Here is a 21,005-nt window from a genome sequence, read left to right as displayed (position 1 = left end):
GATATTAGTCTGAATTTCTAAAATTAAAGGATTTTTTCCAATAATTGGTGATTATAAGTTCAACAAGATAAAAATCGTGTTCTTTTAATGTAATTGTTATTAAAATTGGTCAAGTGAGAACTTAGAAAAATTAACAACAGGCACAAAAAATACCATATAGTAAAATATTTTAATATGAATAGGAAATTTTTTCTCACTAGGGGAGACCACAGTTATGTGAAAACATATATGTCAAAACAATCAAAATAAATATAAATTTATATTTAATGTAAGTTAGATTCATGTAAATGTTATAAATATTGGTCGACTATGGCAAATTCTTATAAAATAATACAAATTAAATACAATTTGAAAATAAATAGTATGTTTTTAACTACGGCAATCATTTGCAAGTATAAGTGATATTAATACACCCTCCCAGCTTCACATCGATGCTAAAATGTAAATGTTCACAACAAACAAAATTTGTTAAAAAAAAAAAATATATATACACACATCAAAGTGTGTGATATTAATATATAATTATAAATAATATAGACTTCCAAATAATAAAATAAATCCTGAATAATATATCACTTCAAAAACTTCATGTAAATATATATATACGTTTATTTATTTATGAACTAAAAAAATTTTAATATCAGTGCGTATGTACTTGGAAAACAATGTTACTGTTACCAACGATAAACACATACTGACACACAGATTAAAAATTGCTTCCTCATATAATCAAGTAACATCATCACATAATCGATTGTAATCAGAGGCGTATTATGATTCTGCTGTCTAATGATTACATAGATTAATCTCTTATAAAATTTACACTTCTTTGGGTCAAATATAATTGAACAAAACAAAACATGGTCTGATTAAGTTAAACTTAACTTATCGTTTAATAGGCATGATAAACTTTCGACTTACAAAATCTTTAACACTTAAATATTAATCTACAAAATAAAATATTTGTAGCATTCATTTAAAACAACTAAATTTAAACTTATTCTTACTTAAATAATATTAGTCTTTTTTGTTAATATTATCAATTGATTATACCTAAAAAGTGATTGGCCAATCAATAAGTATTAAAATAAAGTTATATTGAAGAGTTTTAAAGTGCAAGAATAATTTTTATGTGAACGAATAAAAACCTTAAATAGGCGGAGGAAATTTTCGTTGAAATTGATTCGAAGTCACTATATTATAAAGTATCGAATTTTTTTTAATTAATAAATGCTTTCATCTCAAAAATCATTTATCTGTAGATTATCAAATTTAAACTTAGAGTATTTATCTTGTAATCTACGAAGCAATATTTTTACTTTTTGCTTCATTTCTATAATACCTCTTTTCGGAAGTTTTTTTGTATTTTTTATAATATTTTTGAAATACATTTCAATTTCATCATCTAAATCTATACGAGTTAAATACAAACAATCATTTTCGCGGGAAAATGACTGTTTAATGTCTGATGCAATACGATTTTGTTTAGTACAAGTATTATCTTGAGTATATGATGCTAATTCAGTTTCATTTCGATTAAATGACAAAAGCGTATCATTTTCGTATTCATCTTTTTGTACGGATTGTTGTGGAAAATAGTCTAATTGTTCAAATAAATCAGTTTTTCCATGAAATGACGAATCATTAGTTATCTTTTCACGAGAATATTTGCATTTATCTTGAAAATTATTAATCAAAAGAGTATCATACTGTAAATAGGAAAACTTATCTTTTAACCTATGAAGTAACATTTTAACTTCCCATTTCAGTTCTATAATACCTCTTCTCGGCAATTTTTTCGCATTTTCTATAATATTTTTAAAAAACATTTCTATTTCATCATCCAAGTCTAATTCAACTGGAAATAACAAAATGTTTTCCATCCGATTGTGTGTACTATAAATATTGTCTTGTATGAGTGATGCACGTGCATTTTCATTTTGATCTAATGACAAAAAAATATAATTTTCACTTTCATTTTTTTGTATAGATTGTAAATTACAACTGCTTAATTGATTAGACAAATTGACAAAGTTTGTGTTTATATTAGAACGATTAGAAAAATTAATGTCACTATTTTTTGAATTTTCTAATGTACACGAAGCATCTTGAAAATCATCTATCAGCGGAGGATCATATTGCAAAAGTGAATACTTCTCTATTAGTTTATTAAGTAATATTTTTATTTCAAATTTAATTTCAACAATACCAAATTTCGGTAGTTTTTCTACATCTCTCTTAACAATTTTGAAAAAATGTTCGATTTCATTATTTAAATCCAATTGAGTTGGAAACAAACAAACATTTGTCTTCCGATTAATTGTAGTATAAGTATTTTCTGATGTATAATTATCTTTATTATTACTTGGAGATACTTCTCTGAAATTAATTTAAAAATTAATTACGAGTAAATAATAGATAGAAAAAGAAAATACATGTTATCACAGTCTCAAAAAAATTGATTTATTTTATTTTCCAATTTTCTTCAAATGTCTTCAAAAAGTCATAAACTTTTAGAAAAATAAAAAATAAATATACAGTAATGTATTTTTTAATACTTAAATTTCATAGAAGATTTGTTAATTCGTAGAAATTTTCAAACCAAATATTATTTTTATAAATTATTACATAATTATTTAATACAATGATGATGACGATGTATAATATAATAAAAAGTAGATAAACCTTAAAAATAATTGATATTATAATATAATATTACTCAATATATTATATTGAATAATATTTTTATTTTATATTCCAGTTATTTATCACTTCTATCTTTAAAAAAAAAGTGTAAAATATTGAGTAACGTTAGAAACTGTTAGTTACAGTACATACAAAGATAGTTTTAAAGTTTCTTATACAAATGAGATCAGTCACTTTAAGTTGATGAACTTTTTTTATTACACAAAAATGTTCCTACAATAGGATAAGTAAAGGGCATTCCCTGCATTCTCTAATTTAATTCTGAGTATTCCGTTTACTATTTCATAAATTTCGATGCTGTAGTTTATAACTTTAACTCGTTTAATACATTTTTTTTTTTAGTTCTTAGTAATAATTTGTTTTAAAAAATGAAAAAAGATTACGACAAAAATAGTTTTAAACGTAATTAATTATTTTTATGAAGTAATCAAAAAATCACAGCCAAATATACAATTAGGTTTTGACCCATTACTTTTAAAGTTAAAATTTTTAGTTGTGGTTTAATAACAAGACAATTTTATTATAAATTAGTAAACGATTTTTCTTAAACTGAATTAATATATTAATATAATATTATTATTAATATTCCGGAAGTAGATATCCACAGATGACCTACAGGTCTGAGAGCATAGGCAGTTCTTGTCCATAACTTTAACAACTAAAACTAAACAATTTTTCTTTGGACCCACGGCAAAACTAAATATAACGTACTTGCCTATTTTTACCTAAGTTAATTAATTTAAATACAAATTTTTACTTTTTAAATTGAAACTCTTTAACCGTATCAAAAAGATATTTTCTGTTATATAGTTACTTTTAGTACTATTATATATATTGTCATATGTAGGAATGAATTTATAGAATGGGGTTCCGCTCATTCCCACAATGTGGTCATGCGATGATATCAAAATAATATATTTCATGAAACAATAATAAAAATTTCTTCAGCCCTTTCTCCTGAAAAATTTCTATTCTAAATATTTTTGAGATAATTTCTCTTCCTCTATTACTCATTTAATCTTTTATCATTACACTGCACCCATATATTTAACTTACTTTTCTGAAACTTCTGATACTTCCGTGTAAAAAGAAAGTTTATCCCATAAGGAACACATTGACCATTTCGTTTTTTGATATTTTTTATTAACTTTTTTATATTTACTTCTACTTGCAGTAGACCTTATTGACTTCCATCGTTTTTTTACTTCGTTTTCTACAACAAACAATTGAAATTATATTTTAGAGACAGAATGATCGCTAACCACTTAATTTGCTGCAAAAAAAAATAAAAAATTAAGGGAATTTTTAGATTTTATAAGTAGCAATAATTCTTGATTGTTATCTATGTCTAGATATTGTCTATCATTTATATCTTGTATGCACAACTGTTAATAGGTGAAAGTAAAATGAAATTTTTGGAGTACTAAATAAATTTTTTTTCTTATTCTAAAAATATTATTATGTAACAATACTTATAATTATCTAAATATTTGGGATGCTAATTCTTCGATTGTGAGAACTAAGCGCTTTTGTTGCGCTTACAAGTGTATCAACTTTTTTTTGTTAATCGTACAATACATAGGGGAAAGGGTACACAATGAGACACGAATCACAATATAATATAAATAAACTATAGATAACTTAATATAAATATAATATTTTATACTTTGGTAACTTTATATATTATGAGTTATTGAGCGTAACTAATATGAAAAAATGCCTAGGCGTAATAGAAAGGCTTAAAAAAATGTCTCATGATAAAATTAGTCACAAAAAATGATCATAACTTGTTTTTATTTTAAAATATTAAAAACTTTATGAAATATTTGTTCAAAACACGTTTTTGACCAGTCGTTTTCTTTATAACACTATTTTTAAGTTATACATTTCTATCAGACGTCATAAAGTGAGCCATGGAAGCACTGTCACTCCAAAATTAGAATTATTTTCTAAATAATGATTCTCTTAAAAAAAGAAAAAAATAGCTAAAAAATCACTTAAAAAAAAAGGTGAAATCCCCTTCCTCAAAATATTTATCTGGATCCGCACCTCCTAATTGTCTTTAAATAATTTAAATTTGATACCTTTACGAGGCATAAGGGGTGAACTCAAAAATGACATTATATCGTTAATTAAAAAGTCTAACATTAAATATTGTTAAAATTATTTTATTTTTGAAAGTATTTAAGCGATTAATGTTAATATAATCATCCTGTATTGTAGTTATTTTTATTATTAAAATTTTTTAATAAATTTTCTGTTACGTATTTTGTACGTACTAACCTTTTTTATCTAGTTTTTTCGCAATTTCTTTCCATATAAGTTGTTTTTGGGACATAAAATGGGCACATTGATGTGATTTATCTCTTTTAAATAGTAATGAGTGTTTATTTATCTCATTAAGTAGCTTTTCATCATCACTTAATGAAAATCTTGAATTACCTGCCATTATATCAAATCTATAAATATTTATACTGTTAATTATTGAAGACGATTTTCACTTTAAACTTTTCGTTAGAATCGACCAGAAATTAAAATTAATTGATAAACTTATTACATAATAGAATTTAATAAAATAAACACAGGAAAACGGATGCTCTTTTCTTAGGTATTTTTAAAGACACGTATGTGATACAATCTTACTCATTATGTGGGCAGTTATTTTTCGCGCCAATTATTAAGAAAGAATGTCTAGACAACAAATGCTCAATGGATTATACTATGGTTATCATTTACTATTTATAAATAAAATGGATTTTTTACATATTTTTGAAAAAGTATTAAGTAATGGATGCAATCGTAAATTTTAAACGTGTATTTCGTGTATTAGTAACTATTTTCTGCCTTTCAAACTAAAATCATGTTCAAACCTAGACTTAGCTTTTAGATCTCATATATAAAGAAAGTCTAATATATAATTAAACCTCAGTTACTCTTTGCAGACTTATTAAATTTTTATTGATTCTTTCTATCTAGTAATGTCTTTAAAAAAGTAATAGTTGAAAATAACGTATTAGATAATATATAATAGATATACTCTGTACTAATTTCGAGAAACAAAAACAAATTACAAATCTTCGTCAAGACGATATTGTAATATTTTTTCTTTTACTTATAATTTTTAGTTAGTCGGTGTGTTATTCAAAATCAGATTTAAAAATTGAGCTAACAAGGCATCGACAGACATTTGACAAAAGTTATGAGACTAGAGTAATTTAGAGTAAGGCCCGAGGATCAACATATAATAACAATACAAATAAAATTTTGATTTAAAATCTAGAATTGTTTTTTTATGATGGTTTGTTAAAGGAATATATTAAAAATTGAAAAGTCCTTTGCACTCGTGAACATTTTTTTTCTAGAATACTATAACTATGACTATATGAAAATAGAATAATAATAATAAATATATAAGAATATAAGAATACATATAATATTAAAATATAATGATGTACTTTTTGAATATAGAAAAAAATGGTCGAAAAATTACGTCTGCAAAGAAAAAATAACAGAATAATATACTATTAAATAATATTAAATAGAATAAACAAATGATCTAATTATTTTAAATCATTGTCATGCCTTAGCTCTACAACTATTTGGGGTTAAATTTACCTTACGATATGACAAGATTTTTTCTCTGTCAACCTGACACAATCTCATAATGACAGAAAGTCAGTAAGGGGGCAAAATGTGTGTCATGGTTTAGGCTAACCTATGATCACCCATCCGAAAACCAACAGCAAACAATGCAGCTTAACATCAACGCTATGGCAGCGACTAAATGATCTACTGGCGTTACACCATACACCTTATCTAAACAACTTATATACTATATATTATTAAAATAAAAATAATTCAAAGAATACTCTAAAGCTTTTAAAAAGCTCTTATTTTTACTATACTGTTTACTACATTCAAATTTTGCCAACTGTTTGTAATCCACAGCAATTTCTTGACAAATTTTATCAAATGTAACCCAAACATGTTAGGTGATTATGGCTAATAACTTGAAAAACCAAAAAAATTTGCAAGCGCACTTTTTTAATTCATGATAATTCATTTAATATTCGGATATTTTTCCCCATCTTACAATGTGTTTTTATTTTATAATACATAAAGTTTTCTAAATTTGAAGGGAGCTAAGTCGTTTTAAGAATATACTCTTCTCTTCTACTCTTTTAGCCCGTATAATAATGACTTGTAATAAAATAAAAAAATTAAAAACTAATTTAATAAAAAGATGAAATTAAAATCTTATCATGATGCGGCACAAAAAAATGTTTTTTCACTTATAATAACAATGCAAAAGTTGGCATGGATAATCATCGACCATCGTTTCGGTTTCAAAAGCCGGCACTTGTTTACCGGTATACAAAATACATATCAAAATATTCAGAACACTTAACAATCTTAGTAAGGCACCACTGTCGTCATAAAGAGAAAAACAGTGGTATTATTGTTTTTTCCATGACAGTATCGCTCTTACTCGTTCTCACTTTATCCACCGGCAAAGTAGATACTTTATCTCGTTTCAACCCGAAACAAACGCACCAACACAAATACAATATTATTGTACACATTCATACTAAACACTCACACTCGCAGTACAGGCGCTGTATATTTTTATTTTATTATTTACATTTTGTGTACAAAAATAATGTTACTCTGATACTAAGGTTAAATACATTGATCGTGATTTGTGTGTTGTATAAATGTGTATTGTAATTTGGTAAGTATGGATCATTTATTTGACATTAAGTTTATGTGGAACTATTGACCATCATAAGAGATGATTGCTACGACATAATGGGATATTCGGGGCTGCTGATCAGTGAAATTCCGCCGATCCGTGTTCCAAAACGTTGAAATGGCGTCGTCTTAGTGTGCAGTCCCCACCACATGTTCTCGTTTATTCACACAAGATTGTTTTGTTCAGCGAAATTGAAATTTCCTGTCAACCGTATAAAACACCCTAGTCTCGCGCCAAATTTCTGTTCACATGTAATCGCATATCTATTTTTTAAATGCCGGCATTGGTACGTATATTACCATAAGCATGACTTTTGGTTTTCTTACCTATGCTACATTGGAAAACTACGAATGCGGATTTCTTGATATTGATATATTAAATTTTATAGTATTTATCGTGTCTTTTTTAAAAACTGATCACTAGTACCCTGAATAATTTAATAAATTTATCTAATTCATTTTTACACTTATTTAATTACATTGTTGTTAAAGTCATTAATGGTCTTTAAGTTTCTGTGATTATGTACTGAACTGTTTTTTTATTTTTAGATAGCCCTGTAAATACTGTTGTACATAGGGAATAAGTGGAAGACCTGTTAATAGATAAATATTAAGATGAGCGGCGTTAAAGGGGTTGTAAACCGCAGCGCCAAGACGTCCAGCAAGAATAATAGCACAAACACGTCTACACAAAATGAAATAAAAGAGGTAGCACCTCATAAAGTTCATGAAAAAGAAAAGCTTCAGGTATAATATAATTTTTATTAAAGAATATTCAAATTTTTACAATAAGGAATTCTAAACTATAGCTTATTTTAATTCTTTATGCTTTAAAATCTATTCTATTCTTTACCTTTTATAATACTAGTATTATCTTATGAGTAAAACTATATTACACTAAATTTAGCAACTATAATTTAAAAAGTTGAGTTGAATATTTGTTATTACTGAATTGTTTTAAATAATGTGTTCTGACAAAGAAATTTTTTATTTATAGTAGAGTTTTTGTTAAATTTACTTTACCTGGCAAAAGTTCACTTGCTTTTTTTTAGAAATCTACATAACTTATTCAATGTTCAAGTAAAATGTTTATGTAAAATCTAATAAAATAAAAAAGATGCTAAATCTGTTTAAAATTTGACACTTTTGTTTATAAAAATACTTTTTTTTTTAATAATGCTAGTAAATGACATAAAAAAATCTTTGTTTATTTACATTTTATGATAATTGTCAGGAAAACGTAAACTTTTGACCAGTACTGAAGGTTCATTTGTTTTATTATTTTATCAAACATTTTCTAAATAATGATTATTTTATATCTATTAGTTGAGTCGCTAAGTTTTATTTAGTTAAATTATATCATGATAGGTAATTATAAAGAAACTCAACTTTTTCAAGTAATATTACTGTGTTAATGTTTTAATGTTAAGCGAATCAAGTTTTAATAATAGAGTTTTAGTTTTTTAAATGAATTCTTTGCTCCCTTATATCCATTGTACTAAAGTTACTGTGACATATTTTGAAAATATAAATTTGTGTTAAAATATTTATATATTTTTTTAAAAAACAAACACATGACATTTTTAAGTATAATGTTGATAATGTTAATTGAATTTGTCTATTTTAGTTGCAAAGATTAAAAAATACATTTTATATTTTATTTTAGCCTACAGCAGAACAGCTTAGGATTGCTAAAATCATTGATTTAAAACCAGATGATGAAATTATAGATAAAGTAAAACAGGTAAATAGTTTATCTTTTTAGTTAATAGTTTATCATACATTTAATACTATGTTGTAACTTAGTATTAAACATTTAATACTTTTATTTATTAAAATAGGTAATGCAAATAATACAAAAAAGTGAAGATGAAATTGTTATTGCATTACATGATAATAGTCTTGATGTAGCTTTAACTATAGATGCTTTATTGGAAGGACCACAGGTAACAAATTTATTGGCTTTTATAAGGTTTTTAATGCCACTATATATTAGTTCTATATTTCCTAAATTATTCTTTTAGTTTGAAATAAATGTTGAATTGATAATGAAAAATTAAATTTTACAGTTAAATTTAAATTTGTTTTTAAATCCTAAATGTTCAGTATTTTTATTATGCTATTATGCAAATATATTCTATTTATAATATGTTTCAGGAATCGTGGTCAACAACTGGCAAAAAAAAGAAAAATCGGGCTAATAGTGTGAATAAAAAAGAAATAAAAAATGGTGATGTTGATGGAGGTAATTTGATTTTCATTTTATATATTTATCACTTCTTTTTTTCAGTTGTTTATCTTAAGTTTAAACTGTTATGATTTTAAATTTGTGATTAATAAATTGATTAAAGGTAACTAATATTAATAATTTTTGTTTTATTGGAATAATATGGAAATAGTTCTTCTAATAGTTGATAACTATTAATGAGGTACTGGGTTTAGTATAGTAACCATGTTAATTGGAGATAAGCTCTAGTGTTAAACTGCATCTGTCACTATAGGCTCATAGATGGGTATCTATATTCAAATTTTTACAGTGGTATAAAGTACCATCGTTCCAGTGTACTAGACAATAGGACACCCTACTGCATTTATTTCTTCCCTTAGTACACACCAGTTTAAATGTAGTTGGATAGTTTTAAACTATTAAAGTATTTATTAATCTTACAATAAACATATTTATGTTATTAACTTTGTTTTCTTTGACTTAAAATCAAATAATACATATAGTTTATATTATAAAACAGATTTTAAAATTTTGTATATAATTATTACAAAATATATATTTATATTTTATGTATTTTACACATCTAATTATTAAATATTGTGCATCTTTATGAAATAATATGAAAGATAAATTAATGAAATTTATTTATTATGTTTTAATATTTTTTGTACTACAAAATATAACAATTTTTGAATTTAATAAGTTATTTTTTTTTATTGTTCCTTATAGAGGGTGATTGGGATGAAAGTGTCACTCCTGCTACAACTCATTCTGGTCAAAATGTTGGTGGGTTCAGTGAAAGACGGGGTCGTGGTCGTGGAGGACGAGGAGGATATAATTCAAGATCCAGACATAATGATGGTCAGAAATATGGGGAGTCTCGTAAATGTAAGTTTAATTAATTTTTAATTGATTATTTAAATTATGGACTTAATTTTATTACTAAATCTTATTTATAGGGCGAGATCGAGAGAATAAAGAAAATGAAAAAAATGCTGCAGATGATAGTATGGTTGGTGAAAGCCGAAATTTCCGTTCAGACAGCAGAGGTTCAAGAAGAGGCGTGAATGGTACACGTTTCAATGGTCGCTCTAGAGGTACTCGAATGTTCCAAAATAGTGAACGTAGTACTTCTGGACCTAGTCCAGGAAATACTGGTGGTTTTAACCAACCAATTGATACTTGGTTTAATCCTACAACCAAAGAGTCAAAAAAAGGTATTTGTTTAAAAATAAAGTGATTAATAAATAACTAATTAATCTATAATTATTAAAATGAGAAAATTTAAATGACATAATACTTTACTTTTATTTTAAAAGTTTTTCTTTTTTATATGAAAATTAGAGAACTGGGGAGATACATTTCCTTCACCTGAAGACTGGGACAATGAAGAGTATACTGGTTCATTAGCTGATACCAAAGTGTTTACACCTAGCGGTGGTACTGAAAATGTTTCTAACCATGAACCTGAAGCACTTTCAAAACCAAATGAGGATTCCTACTTGGAAGTTAGTGATTGGAATGATGCAGTTCAGGCACCAAGTCAACAAAATGTAGTTATTAATAAGGTAAGTATTAAGTTTAATAATTTTCAGTGAAAATTTTATAATATACCTCTTTGTTTTAGACTACAATTTCTGACAAACATTCAGTTACTAGTAAAACTCTTACTCCTGAACAATCTCAGTATTTATCATCACTGACTCAAGAAAGTCAGTTGAAAAAAGTAACTACTCAACCAGTACCAACTGCATTTAATTCTCATCCTCCAGGTTTGCATAAAATTCATAATTTACATTTTTTATATTGAAACCAATTTTTATTGACTTTTTTTTTAATATTTAGTGGAATTTGTTTCTTCTCCGTATGTTGATAGCTCAATAGGCCCAGGGAAAAAACCTACTTTACGAGCTCGTATTCCACCCCCTTCTAAAATACCTTTAAGTGCTGTAGAAATGCCACCAGATGATTCTAGTGCAAATATTAACTTCTTGGATGTTTCTTTTGGTGCTGTTGAAATATCTAATGATACACATCTAGGAGATAATTCAACAGTAATGGACCAAAATTCCATGCCTGTTAAGTATGAAGAACCAAGTGATCAGCAAGTTGATTCAGTATTAGGGTCAACTGAATATTCATCACTTTCTAACCAAAGTGTAAACCAAAATCAACGACCTTCACAAGTTAACCAAGCATCTCAACCTTCAACCAAGATTGGACCTCCTCCAGGAGTGCCTCCTCCTGCTGATTATTTATCAAAACAAAATGCAGCTGGTAGTCCCTATCAACATGTTAATTCTGGTCAGCCTACATCTCTTTACAACTCAGTTTATTCAAATACCCCACAAGTATGTAACAATTGGTTAATAAATATACAAATAATAAATGTTTACCATAAGAATAAGGTAAAATTACAGTTTTTTAAAAATTTCTTTAAGTTAAAACAATAGGATATTAATTATTGTAAGATAGTGTAATGGTAATGCTTAGTAAAAACTTAAAAAATAAAGTTTTTAATTTAAAATTAATTTTCTTTGTTTTATGTATCCTATTGAATTTAATATTTTATTTTTCAGGGTATTACCAGCCACACAAGTTTATATGGAACAGCTTCATCTAATATTAGTGTTAATAACACTAACCCCCACATTCCTCAGTTGTCACAATCAAATCATTCAATTTTGAATGCCAATTATCCCCAAACAGCTGCACAACCTCAATTTCCATCTTATTCGTATCCAAATCCTGCTCATTCGTACCAGGCATCTGGAATTTCATACCCTCCTTTAGTTTCTGCTGCAAATTTAGCATCAATGTATACACCTTCTACCTATTCAAATTACATCCATCAAAACTTGCACCAGACTGGTAGCACAAATAATTTATCTAAATCAACTGCTGCTTTAACATCAACAACTAATTCTACCACAAAGGATAGCCTGGTAACATAATTCTTTATTATAATTAAATTTATTATACTTATATTAATTTTTACCGTAGTATGAACAATCACAAACATCAAGTAACTCACTTACATCAAGTGCTAGTAATTCAACTGGAAATAATATTAGTGGCACATCATCAAGTATAGGACTGACACAAAATACACTGTTAACTTCTAAAACAACAACTCCAACAAGTAAATATCATAAATTAAAATGTAACTTTGTTTCAATATTAAATTTTAAAATAATATTAGCTCGGTTTGACAAAAGGTTAAAAATCTAAAGAAATAATAAAAATTTTTACCAACATGAAACTTACTATAAATAAGAATATAAATCACTACCATCAATGATAAGATTTGTAACTAAAAATTATCAATTTTTCTGATTATCACATAAAAACATACTTTTTTTATATCTCAGCAAAAAAACAGTAATTTTTTTTTATTAATTGAGTAAAAAACTATTAAACAAAACAAAAAATTATATAGAAGATATATGTTATTAATAATTTATAGTTATTCTCCTAATCAACTAAACATTTTATGGTTACAATCCTTTTATTTGAGGTGGTAGTGTATAAAATACATAGGAAAGCCCACCCTAAAAGAGAACATTTTATTTAAAAAAATTAGGTTCTGATCTTTGAAATAATTTTCTTTTTTGAATTAAATAAAACAAAATTCAAAACTATATGTAATTTAGTTTCAAGGTCATATAATAAATAATGTAGTACCTTGTATCAAGTATTTATCCTAGAATATACAATTCGCAACAATCCATACTATGAAATAATATGTACTGACAGGATTTACTGTGCTTTAAGCTTATGTTTAAACTCAAAATGTAAAACAATGGATTTATAAACTTTGTAAGTTATTCTGAACACATAATAAGCCAGTATAAATTTTTATTGATTGGCATAAATCATAGTAATGTACTGTAACTAGGGGTATAATTTTGGGATGGATTTGGGGTTTTTATTCCCCAAAAATTAAAAGTATTTCTATGCTACTATAAAATGCAATACATTATATTAAAATTATATTGTATGGTATATTGTTACTAAGTTACATAAACTTTGACCCCTTCAAAAACATAAGTTACAAATATGTTCTTAACTATAGTTCTCTTTTTTTTACTTTCTTGATTTTTAAAAAGATAGTATGGTATTCAAAATAAATAAAGTTAAATTTTTGTTGACTTTAAAATCTTATGGTTAATTAAAATATAATTTAAATTAAATTTATTAAAAATTAATGTGTATTTAATTAGATTTACTTTAAAATGAGATATTAGGAAAATACAATATGCCAAAACAGTAGAATAATTTGAATACAGAATAATGTCAATGTGAATATCCTAAATAATATTTATTTTTTTGTTTTCTTTAAAACTATAAATTCTAGAAAATTTTGTTAATAGCTCAATAGAAAGAAAATCTATTTGAGTAAATAATTAATATTAATTTGAAAATATAAAAAAGTGGCCAATGGGACTAATTATTACTATTAAAAATGTATAACTAACACAAGTAAAGATATATGATAAGCTAAAAAAAAAATCTTATCACTTAAAACAGTGGCTATATCACTGTTCAGGATCACATAACACAAAAATCTCTTAATTGTTTTTTTTTTATTATTTTATTTAAATTAGTAAAATATTTTTTAATTCTAATATAAATTGAAAATTTATTGATAATTGCAATTTAGATTGCTCAACATTGTGTACAGTTCTATTAGCAACTAACAAAAAAATTAATGTTAATAGAGAGATACATAAAACAATTAAATTATTTGTATGTTAAGATTAAATAAAGTAATAACATTTTAGTATTATAATAAAAGCTAATAAAAAAAATAATAATAATAAATTTATTTTTTACACTTAATATTTGAATTTCATTCTATTTTTTTTATTTTATTCTTATGTTATGTTTTGTTTGTTTAGCTAATAAAAGTGGCGTATTATCTAGTATGCCACCTGGTGTTGCACCACTAGTTGGTGCTCAATACATATTGAGTCAGCAGGGTATACCTGGATATTACCAATCGCATCCAGTTATGTATAGTGATGAACACTTACAAATGGTGCAATCAAGGTTACCTCATCATATGGTAATGAACAAAATCCATTATATATTTAAAATATATTATCATTATAATTTCAACTGTAAAATTCTTTTTTCAAGATATTGAATTTTTAAAAAATTATCTACCAAAAAAAAAAAATTCATATAACTTTAAAAATATATAGTATTTGTCAAGTATACATAATCTTTTTTATTAATATTTCAGACAACTAATTTCTATTCTCCTGACCCTATGTATCCCACAGTTTCAACTAGTCTTAGCGGAAGAGAAAATGCTGGTGCTGGTATTACAAATGTAGCTGGATATTCATCTCTTACAGATTCTAGGTTTACTCGTACAGATAATAATGCTTCACCAGTTCCATCCACACTTTCACAACAGGTAATAAAAATGAAGGTATGTAAATAACTCATTTAAGTTTACTAAGTTTTTGTTGTTTTGTAGTCTGGAACATTGGCACACCAGCAAACATTGTTAAACCCTACCATTACTCCAAGTTATACGTATTATTATGGTCAGTCTGTGATACCAGCAAATCCTTTCCAATATGGTACTATGTACCCGGTAAGTTTTCAGGCTATTTAAATTTATTTTTTAATTTATTTTAATGCCTATTTTAAAAATTTAATGCATTGTTTGTTATAAAAACGTTTTTTCAAAAATAAAAAAATAAAAATTTAGTGTAATTAACTAATGATTAAAGTTTAATTAGTACTTAAAACCATTATAAATCAGTACATTTTTAAATTTAATTTATGATTTAAATTTGATTTATTTATACACGAATTTTTCATTAAATATAACAACTATGTTGGATACTTTTCTATGATAAACATATTTTTTTACGAAAGTTAAAATATTAAGGTATAAATCAAATATGTATTATACAATAGTCTCCTATGTGTAAAATACAAGGTGGTTTTTTCCACATTACACCTTTTGTATATGCAAAATGTCTGTCTTCAGTTGCATCTATGTCATTATTTAGATTGTTAATATTTTAAAGAAGTAATTTGATATTATCAAATTGTATTATGCTTTTAATAACATAAACATTTTCTGTTTAACATTACTCAATTAATTAATTAGATCAGTTTCATAAATTTCTCTTTTAAAATACTAATATTTTTTACAAGTTTTAATAGTGTCTTCAACATTTAAACATTAAATAAATCCTACCACTTCTTATTAGTATCATTATAAATTAGGTTATAAAATGCATGAAGGAAATTTAACAATAATAATACAAATTATCATGAAAAGTAAACTTTAAGATACCTATTAACAACTAATTTTGTGTATCCATTTTGTTATTCGCTCTAATTTCCTTAGGTCTCAATAAAGTATGTGTTATCTTATCATTAATAAACTTGAATACTTTTTATAAATAGTAAACTAAAGTTTATTTTTGTTATTAATATTTTACTTTTATTTCTAATATAAACAAATTGTTGTTGCTAAACAATTAAGTTTAAAAGATGGGTTATTTTTATGGAATCACATAGGTAATAAAATTGAAAAATTAATAAATGAATAGTTTAAATCTAAACAAAATAGCTAAAATCTTATTTATTTCTCAAGATTTACTATGTAATATTCTTTAAATGAAATATACTTTTTTGTTAAAGTTAGCGCAAAATAACATGTTATATTGTTTGCTATGAATAAATTTCCTAAATAAAAATAGTATCATTCAAATTAAATGAATTACACATAATAACCAAGAATATTTTATTAATATTTTCTTTTAAAAGCAATCCAATCACTAAAAGATATTTGACTATAGAAAATTGTGACAAAATATATTTGATTTTTAAATATTGGAGGATACTCATCTCTCACTTAATTAAAACATTATTTAATTAAAAAATTATTCGAAATTAAAACTTATATTGTCAATTGAATTTTATTAGTAATAATTGGAAATTGAATTGAGAGGCCAATGCTGAATTATCTGTTGAGACTCCAATGAAGATATATGCACTAAAATTTAATAGCTTTTGTGTAAAAATGAAAAAAAAACTTCTTTAAAAATTCATTTTCTTTAAATTTTATTTAATGTTTTAGTTAATATAAAAAAAAAAAAAAGCTTCATTGGTTGTTAATTAATAATATGTATTATTTTATGTATTTATGTTTTTATCTTTACATTTCACTGTTTCACCTCTACTTATATTTGGAAAAAAAAACTTAAGTTTTAATATGTGTATTCTGTTTTTAAATATAATGAATTAAACTTATTTGTTTTGTGAAATATATTACTTAAATTCAATAAAATTTGATAAAGCAAAAATAATAATAATTTGTTCAACCAACATCATATAGGTTAAGCATAATCAACATTAATAAAACAGAAAGATATACATATATATATATATATATATTTGAATATAAAACAATACCATTAAATAATATATAAATGTTAATGAAACTTTATGTTGAATGTTAATAATATAATATAGAGATAAAATAAATAAATTTAATATTTTCTCTTGCTACAACTTTATCGTGTTACTGTTGTATTTGGCTTCTTTGAATAGTTGGTCTTTAAAATAATAAATATAAAAAAAAAAAATTTTGATTTTTTCAATTTTTTTTTTAGTTCTTTATTTGACAATAATAATTTTGGCTTTTATGTTTTCCTCAACTAAATTTTTAGTGTAAAAATTTCTGATTTATTTGGTCATGAGATAAAATATTTCACTGTAAAATATAATAATTCATAAATGTTTTGTGAACTACATAATATTAACTAGATATGCATTTATTAACAACATTTTAAGATCCAATACTAAGAAGAAAAAAAAGATGTAATAAGGGTGTGTATCTAAATTATTACTATAATTAATTACAACTTCAGGTCAAGCATGTTTTTATATTATTATTTCTTTTTTTTCTTTTTGTTAGATCTATTGCTACACAGAGGACGAACAAAATACTTGATGAACTTTTTATCTTTCAAAACACTTTATCCAATTATAATTTATTGTGACGTCCTATCCATTAGTATTAGTAGTACAAATAATAGATAAATATTAGGTTACAGGGGGAAGCTTAAATATATTTTTCCCTTTCAAATAATTGAATTTAATGAATGCATTTTACTCAAAGATTTTCTATGAGTTATTTATTAAAATGAAATATTAAAAAAGTAATACACAAGTCTTTTATGAATATATATTTTAATGTATAAAATAAATAAATAATAAAATTAAACACTGAAAAAACACATCGACGCGGTTCGTTATCAGATGGCGCCAGCAGCAAATGCAACCAGTCATGGCACGGGACCTAATAACACAATGTCTGGATATAACAAAACTGCGGCTGCACCTGCTGCCTACAATAATGTGTATGAGACACTGGGTTCATCATCTGTTTCTGGTGGCTCAAGTACAGATTATGGAAGTTCAAGCAAAGTAGGTGTATCTGGACAGCAAACATCGCAATCTCAGGGCAAAAATAACTCATCTGATCTCGCTGCTATGTATAGTAACAAATCATCAATAAACAAAGTAAGTGTGAGTTAATTTTACAACTTATGCATGCAAATTATATTTTTTATTAAATAATAATAATATTATTTATATGTTTAGCCTTATGACAAACAACAGCAGTCTTTTCAATCACCTCCTCCATTTTCTGTTAATTTAAATAATGGCGGAGTTGGTGGTCACCACAGTGGTGGTAATTATGCTCCAGTATTTATCTCTCCATTGCCTCCTGGAAATCCTCAGCCACACCATATAGCACCATTACATCATCAGGTTAGAAAATAAATGAACAATCAATTAAATATATCACAACATTGAAAAACTAACAGCATAACTCAAGGTCATTTTTAGAAAAATATATCATTGGTATTGGTAGTAATTTGTAATATATAGACATTTTTTACTATTAATTTTGCTGTTTATTATTGGTTACATTAGGTAAAAAAAAAATTAATAAGAGTATTTAGAAATTTCATATCCTTATTTCTACTATTTTTTTTTTTTCGAGTTGCACTGTTTTAATTCTAATATTGTGATTAAGTATAATTTCGAGAATAATTATGTATTTATTCTTAAATTTTTGATGTTGTAGATTGATATGAGGGTTCAAAATAGACAAGGGGTATGTATGAATTCTTTAAAAAATATAACCTAACTGGTATATAATATTTAACTTGAAACACTTTTTTCTTATAAGTTGATAAAGTATAAAAATTATTAAGAACAAATAAAAATTTCGTTATCCAAAATAATTTCAAGTAAAATTTTTAAATTGATTTTGGGACTGCTTTCATTAAAAATTTCCACCATACTATAGTAAAAATATGCTATATTACTTACAATAACAAAAACTTTTGTTCTTCTATTAGTCTTTATGTCAATCTAGAGCCATACTTCTAATACTCTCTTTCTTTCTTATACCAATTTTAAAAATAATTTTAAGGGTTCCCCGTATTATCACTGTAATTATAGTAAAGAATATAAATAAATTATAATGTTTATATTATTTAAAAAAGAGATAAATTTGTAAATAATGGATCTATTAATACCATTGATGAGGGAATTTCCTTACAGTGGTGGACAAAGAGTTTACAAATTTTATTATACTAATGTTATAAAATATTTAACATAAAAAAGGACCTTTATGAGATCAATGTATCTACTCAAATAAGTTAAAATTAATACACTTTTATGTACTAAATTGTTGATTTCATTTGTAATGTAGACAAAGGATGTATACTATGCAGTATCTTGCTCTATACTAAATGATTATCATATTTATTAATATAATATTATAAGTGACAGCTGTTTATAATGTTGTAGAACTTATTTAATTAAATTCTTATTTTGGTTAATTTTTATGCTGTTGCAGTTTGCTAAAAATTAAATTAAAATGTTTCAGCAAGAACTAAGTAATGGAACCACCAACAATATAAACCGTAATCAGACTGCTACTAATAAGGTAAACGTAAAGCAAACATATGGTCAAAGCACTACTCCTTATTGGAGCACAAACTGAATTATTATTCTTATTTTGTCTGTAAAAACATTCTTATGGCCAATCAGAAGTCAATGAACATAATCCCTATTAAGTTATTCTAGGTAAATGATCCATCACGAGATGTTTTATTTTTCCTTTCAACTGCATTATCTTTTTGTTTTTCAATAGTTCTCAAATATTATATTTCCTAAATAATGTTTCAACTGTTCATTAGCTAGAATGTAATAATTTATTTTTTGAATTAAATATCATATATATATACATATATATATAATTTTTTTTTTGTAATATTGTTTATTTTATACAACATGGAAATTGTATTATATGCTCCCCTCCCCACCTAAAGTAATTTTTTTACATTTTTTTATGTTTAATTCATCAACAATGTAATATTATATGGGAAAATGATTATGTTTTTAATATGATTATTTACATCTTTATATCTTCTTTTAAATGTAACCTATGGGTGAAATATAATCTGTCTATATGTAGTTAGTAACTTCAATAAAAGAAAAAAATTATCATAATATTATGCTTTCTTTTATTTATAAACGGTTACATGATACACTTTGTTAAAACGCGTATGCTTAATTATATTTATTTAATTAGGCTTAGTGAGCTTGTTGAAAAATCGGAAATTTGTTCTATGATTTTGGTAAGTTGATTATAGTGTTTCCAGGTATATTATAGGGGACTGATTCCCTCTGATTATCTCAGGGTTACAATGATTTACCCATTTTCAGAATTTTTTTTTTGTTCGTCATGTTTTTTTAATGATAGTTTTATGGAAATATGTAAAAAAAAATTTCCGTTATCACTAATGCTTAGAGAGCACCCCTTATAAAAAATGTATGAACTCATCAATAGTGAAGCACGTCTATAATTAGTATATATATATATATTTGAGGTTATGTAATATTTCTACTAGTTTAGGTTATAGTTTTAATTGATAATGTATTTCCACACTTTTCAGGAATATTTGTTTATATATATTGGCATGGACAAAAGCTATTAATCGGTTGATTCGTCCAAGTTTTCTAATCAATAAAAGTGTTAAAAAAATTATGCGGGAATCTTTTTAGAATTAGTCATAATAGATTGTTGACAAATAAGTTGAAATTTTAGTACTAGGAATTCTTGAGTGTCATTGACGAGTAACGTCATTATTCAGATCATCTTATTGAATAATGTTAGTAAATTAAAAATGGTATTATTTAATCATAATTATTGAAAATTGCTAGCGAGACACGATAGGCACCTCAAGGCTAACTTTTATAATCG

At 25.1% G+C, this 21,005-nt stretch overlaps 2 protein-coding genes across 8 annotated transcripts; one reads left to right on the top strand and one right to left on the bottom strand.

Annotated features, from left to right (window-relative positions):
• Positions 1-680: 680 nt before the first annotated feature.
• Positions 681-6,391, bottom strand: LOC126893525 (uncharacterized). 2 transcript variants are annotated; one of them, XM_050663831.1, is made up of 4 exons: positions 6,322-6,391; positions 4,990-5,148; positions 3,763-3,919; positions 681-2,379 (listed from the first exon to the last, which is right to left on the bottom strand). In XM_050663831.1, exons 2-4 carry the CDS (start codon positions 5,042-5,044, stop codon positions 1,242-1,244), a joined length of 1,350 nt encoding a protein of 449 aa, XP_050519788.1. In that variant the 5' UTR covers positions 5,045-5,148; positions 6,322-6,391; the 3' UTR covers positions 681-1,241. The 2 variants fall into 2 exon arrangements, with proteins under 2 accessions (XP_050519788.1, XP_050519787.1); XM_050663830.1 differs by lacking the exon at positions 6,322-6,391 and having other exon boundaries at positions 683-2,379; positions 4,990-5,339.
• Positions 6,392-7,276: 885 nt separating this feature from the next.
• On the top strand, positions 7,277-20,253 carry LOC126893520 (protein lingerer). 6 transcript variants are annotated; one of them, XM_050663817.1, is made up of 19 exons: positions 7,277-7,438; positions 8,008-8,205; positions 9,125-9,202; positions 9,300-9,404; positions 9,616-9,703; positions 10,415-10,573; positions 10,645-10,902; positions 11,030-11,253; positions 11,313-11,457; positions 11,531-12,036; positions 12,265-12,630; positions 12,689-12,827; positions 14,587-14,753; positions 14,934-15,110; positions 15,174-15,293; positions 17,981-18,244; positions 18,326-18,496; positions 18,816-18,845; positions 19,626-20,253. In XM_050663817.1, the coding sequence occupies exons 2-19, from the start codon at positions 8,074-8,076 to the stop codon at positions 19,740-19,742; spliced, it is 3,246 nt and encodes a 1,081-aa protein (XP_050519774.1). In that variant the 5' UTR covers positions 7,277-7,438; positions 8,008-8,073; the 3' UTR covers positions 19,743-20,253. The 6 variants fall into 6 exon arrangements, with proteins under 6 accessions (XP_050519774.1, XP_050519772.1, XP_050519775.1 ...); XM_050663815.1 differs by having other exon boundaries at positions 17,981-18,250; XM_050663816.1 differs by lacking the exon at positions 7,277-7,438 and adding an exon at positions 7,534-7,745 and having other exon boundaries at positions 17,981-18,250.
• Positions 20,254-21,005: the final 752 nt, after the last annotated feature.

This window comes from Daktulosphaira vitifoliae, unplaced genomic scaffold, assembly GCF_025091365.1.
Source record: "Daktulosphaira vitifoliae isolate Bord-2020 unplaced genomic scaffold, ASM2509136v1 Scaffold_1, whole genome shotgun sequence".
Taxonomy (NCBI): Eukaryota; Metazoa; Arthropoda; class Insecta; order Hemiptera; family Phylloxeridae; genus Daktulosphaira; species Daktulosphaira vitifoliae.
Note: the sequence above shows the minus strand (reverse complement) of the source record. Positions and strands in the feature narration are given on the sequence as shown.

Bases quoted from the DNA above. Each gene is read 5' to 3' on its own strand.
- LOC126893525 (XM_050663830.1), bottom strand. From the start codon at position 5,155: ATGGCAGGTAATTCAAGATTTTCATTAAGTGATGATGAAAAGCTACTT. The intron at 3,920-4,989 runs GTTAGTACGTAC...TGTTTGTTGTAG, and splicing joins GAAAAAACTAGATAAAAAAG to AAAACGAAGTAAAAAAACGA. The intron at 2,380-3,762 runs GTAAGTTAAATA...AATTAATTTCAG, and splicing joins GTATCAGAAGTTTCAGAAAA to AGAAGTATCTCCAAGTAATA.
- LOC126893520 (XM_050663815.1), top strand. From the start codon at position 8,074: ATGAGCGGCGTTAAAGGGGTTGTAAACCGCAGCGCCAAGACGTCCAGC. The intron at 9,704-10,414 runs GTAATTTGATTT...TGTTCCTTATAG, and splicing joins AAATGGTGATGTTGATGGAG to AGGGTGATTGGGATGAAAGT. The intron at 18,251-18,325 runs GTGAGTTAATTT...TTATATGTTTAG, and splicing joins CATCAATAAACAAAGTAAGT to CCTTATGACAAACAACAGCA.